This window comes from Balaenoptera ricei, chromosome 1 (assembly GCF_028023285.1).
Source record: "Balaenoptera ricei isolate mBalRic1 chromosome 1, mBalRic1.hap2, whole genome shotgun sequence".
Taxonomy (NCBI): domain Eukaryota; kingdom Metazoa; phylum Chordata; class Mammalia; order Artiodactyla; family Balaenopteridae; genus Balaenoptera; species Balaenoptera ricei.
The window spans coordinates 117,269,803-117,274,141 of record NC_082639.1 but is presented as its reverse complement, the minus strand read 5'-3'; the positions used below and the strand labels follow the sequence as shown (position 1 = coordinate 117,274,141).

Here is a 4,339-nt window from a genome sequence, read left to right as displayed (position 1 = left end):
GCAAGAAAGGGAAGGGAATAACTAGGGAGGAAGCAAGAGAGACCTGGCTAGGACGGCCAGGAGCTCCCTCACTCGACCCCAAAGTGCACGACTCGGCAATAAATAGTAGTATTTATAAATAAATAAGTAAATAAATAGATGAATAAATAAATAAATACGTAAATAAATAATATCCTTGTAGAGCTAGGAGTTTGGTGCGAGGGAGGTGGGAGCATGGGAAGTGCGGTGAGCTCATCTCTTCTACACAGGTCCTCAGGCCCTTCATTCTGCCACGGACCCTGGGCTAGTGAGCAGGGGGTGCTCAGCAACATGGGGGTAGGGCAGAGAGCCTCGAGGTGGGATGGGCTAGGGGGGTATCTTCCCTTGCTAAAGGCAGCTTAAGGAAGCAGAAAAAATATAATAAAGAGGTCCTAGGGCCGGGAGAGCTGAGCTTTCCCAGAGGGCAACAATAGGGCATCCCCCCTGCATCCGAGGGAGAAATCAGTGTGGGTTTTGCACATCTTTGTGGTGGACTGGGATGGAGGAAGCAGACATGAGATCTGGCCCACTCACTGCCTGGGCCTTTTGCAGATACTCTGGGCTGATTTGGGGGACATCACCCCCTACCCCAAGATCTAGGTTCCCTTTCTCTAGCTGCACACAAAGAAGAAGAAAATTGAGATGGTTGGGGTAGGAGGAGATAGGGAGGGGGGCCAAATAGCTCAGAGAGGGCAAGGCACTCACTACCAAGTAAGATCCGAGGTCTGTATATGCTAAGCCTCAGGAACAAGATAGAAAACAGGAAGAGTTTTTCCATAATCCCCAGCTACTGAGATTCCCCTCACAGGAGTTACCTCACCATGCCCCTGTCTCCCAAGGGCTAGACTGAGATGTCTAGGAAAAAGCCCACCCCCTCTAACCCCAGCCTTCCCCTTTCCTGTTCCCATGCCCCCTCTCTACCACGGGTAGGAGAAGCTGCAACAGGGTGCAGACAGGATGGGAGACAAGAGTCGGGGTCTGGGGAAGGGGGGTGTGTCTCTGAAAATTTGGATATAGGATTAGAAGAGGCAGCAGCGCATGAGCGAACCAGGGGGCGGACTCCAAGACTGTATACCCACCACCCAAGCAAAAACATTTCTAACCGGCTGGGTCCCAACCACAGACTGTAGAAGGTACCCACGAGAAGAGCCCTCCGGGTGCCTGGGCGAGTAAAAGGAAGTCGCCTTCGACCAATCGACCAACTGGTGGGCACTCTGCCTCGGCCCGGGGCCAGTGGGTACATGCTATGCCAGGGTACAGGGGCTCAGGGAGGAGAGGTCGTTCCAAGCAGTGAGCGGTGAGGAGGGACCCCAGCGAAGCCCCGGGGAGAGGAGTGAATCCAGGGCGGGAGGCAGGCAGTGTTCAGACGTCCAGCACGTGGTTCAGGTAGGAGATGTAGCAGATGGCCAGGCGCAGGATCTCAATCTTGGAAAGCTTCTTGTCGGGGGGCAGCGTGGGCAGCAGCTTGCGCAGCTCGGCGAAGGCCAGGTTGAAGGCTTCCACGCGAATTCGCTCCCGCGTGGCGTGGGCCGTGCGGTACTTGGCTGTGGCGCGCCGCCGGCGCCGCCGCTCCTCACGGCTCAGGTGCTGCAGGTCTTTCCGGCCCGGCTCTCCCGGCTCCAGGCCGCGAGCCTGACCCCCTCCCGGCCCCCCCGGCCCCGCCCCGTCAGGGCCCGCCCCGCCCCCACAGTCGCTGAAGCCGGACTCGGTCTCAGAGTGGGTGGGAGGCAGGTCCAGCTCCATGGTGTCTGAGTTGAGCATCATGATGGATGCCCCTCGCCCTGTGAGATCAGGATCCCCTCCCCACCCCTCCCTCTGGGAGCCTGAAAGCTGGTTGCGGGAGGGGCAGGAAGGGCCTGGGGTCGTGGGGTCTGCCACTGAGCTCAAGGAAGTGAGAGCCACTTCAGGGTTCCATGGTCAGCGTTCTGGTCGGGAGCCTGGAAGAGAGAAGGGGAAATCGGTAAGGGCAGAGGGAGGAAGGAGGGGACAGCTCAGAGATGGGGAGGGGTGAGGAAGGTTTAAGATGGGCTGGGAGAGGGGGAGGTACTGTAAGCTTGGGGAAAGAACAGCAGAAACATGGGGAGGGGTGGAGGCAGTGAGGCAGGAGAGACAGGCAGGAGGCCATGGTGTCAAGGAGTAAGAGGAAAGATGGAGAGAAGGGAAGAGATACAGAAAGTCGGCAACTGGAAAGGAGGAGCAATGAGAAGGACAGGGTCAGGATACAACTGAGCAAGAGGATTAAAGACCTAAATGTAAGAACGAAAACTGCAGCTCCTAAAGAAAACACAGGGGGAAAACTTCATGACATTGGACTTGGCAATGATTTCTTAGATGTGACAACAGAAGCACAGGCAACAAAAGCAAAAATAGACAAATGGGACTACATCAAACCTACAAACTTTTGTGCGTCAAAGGACACAATTAACAGAGTGAAAAGGCAATGGGAGAAATTATTTGCAATTCATATAGATGATAAGGGGTTAATATCCAGGCTATAATATTATAAAGGACTCCCACAGCTCAACGACAAAAAATTAAATAACTTGATTTAAAAAATGGACAAAGAGCTTGAAGACATTTCTCCAAAGATGATATATAAATGACCAGCAAACATATGAAAAGATGCTCAACATCACTAACCATCAGAGAAATGCAAATCGAAATCACAATGAGATATGTATGACCTCATACCCATTAGGATGGTTACTATCAAAAAAACAAAACAAAACAAAACAAAACCCCAGAAAATAACAGGTGTTGGCAAGGGTGGAGAGAAATTGGAACCCTTTGCCCTGTTGGTGAGATTGTAAAATGGTGTAACTGCTATGGGAACAGTATGCAGGTTCCTTTAAAAATTAAAAATAGAATTACCATATGATCTAGCAATCCCACTTCTGTGTTTATGTCTAAGGAAATTGAAATTAGGATCTTGAAGATATATCTGCACCCCCATGTTCATTGCTGCATTATTCACAATAGCCAAGATATGGAAACAACCCAAATGTCCGTCAATAGATACACAGATAAAGAAAATGTGGCATATACATACAATGGAATATTATTCAGCCTTAAAAAGGAAGAAAATCCTGTCACAATTCTACAACATGGATGAACCTTGAGGACATTATGCTAAGTGAAATAAGCCAGTCACAAAAACACAAATTTTGTATGATTCCACTTATATGATATATCTAAGTATTCATCTTCATAGAAGCAGTATGTAGAATGGTGCTTACCAGAGGCTGAGGGGAGAGTGGGGACGGGGAGGTGTTGCTCAAAGGGTATAGAGTTTCAGATTTACAGGATGAAAAAGTTCTGGAGCTCTGTTTCACAACAATGTGAATATAATTAACACTACTGAACTGTACACTTAAAATAGTAAATTTTATGTTATATGTTTTTATCACAATAAATTTTTTTTAATAATTAAAAAGGGGGGGGGGTGGAAACTGAGCGAGACTGGAGCCACAGCTCCAAGAGAGATTGGCTGTGGCTCTAAACCTTTCCCAGTTGTGAGGGGAGCATTGCAAGCCTTGGCCCTGCCATCCCTTCCCTCCCAGGGCCTGTCTCCACCCTGGCTGCTTCTGTATGTGTGTGTGGAGAGGAGGGGATGATAAACACGCAGATTGCCCTTTGTAGAGTGGACTGGGGCATATGGAGCTCGGCACAGCTGCCCAGTTCAGTCCCTCCCAGCCCCCAAACCCCACAACAGGACCCTTGCAGACACCAGATCCTACCACCCCGACCACTAGAATCAGGGGGAGGTATCTGATATACAGATATCTCCCCTGTATCTCCACAATCCCCCTGCTCAGGACAGTCCCTTCCTCCAGCTCTGTCCTCAACACCCTCAACCCTTGCCATTCCCTGGCCCTTTCGGCAACTCTGCAAGGAAGATTGGGGAAAGGGAACATAATCAGCTTTCCACTCCACATCCTCCCCCAGCCCAAGGCCAGTTCAGATGTGGCCGGCAGAGAAGGATAGGGGTAGCTTTTGGAGGCCACCATTTGGGGCTTGGCGAAGCTTGCTTGTCCCTGGGACCAGAGGAAATCAGGGAGAGGCAGCAGGAACATGGTCTGGGGAAAGGCTGGGGAAAGGGCTTTGCTGTGGGGGAATGTCAAGTGGGAACAGTGGGCCACTCACTGTGAGCTCGGCTGGACTTAAGTGGCAGAAACAGAAGCACAGAGGCTCCTTCGCAATCACCATATCCCCTTCCTCACCAGTCCGGGTTCTCCTGCCTGATGGACACCTTCACAGGGGTCAGGACTCCCCAGCCTTGCCCCGCCCCACCATGCAGAAAACAGGCTCAAATGAGTAGTCC

The 4,339-nt window shown here is 51.1% G+C and overlaps 1 protein-coding gene across 1 annotated transcript; it reads right to left on the bottom strand.

Annotated features, from left to right (window-relative positions):
• Positions 1-1,380: 1,380 nt before the first annotated feature.
• NHLH1 (nescient helix-loop-helix 1) lies at positions 1,381-1,782 on the bottom strand. Its single transcript, XM_059902741.1, has one exon. It carries the CDS (start codon positions 1,780-1,782, stop codon positions 1,381-1,383), a length of 402 nt encoding a protein of 133 aa, XP_059758724.1.
• Between the last annotated feature and the right edge of the window lie 2,557 nt (positions 1,783-4,339).

Coding starts and splice junctions, on each gene's coding strand:
- NHLH1 (XM_059902741.1), bottom strand. CDS start 1,782: ATGATGCTCAACTCAGACACCATGGAGCTGGACCTGCCTCCCACCCAC.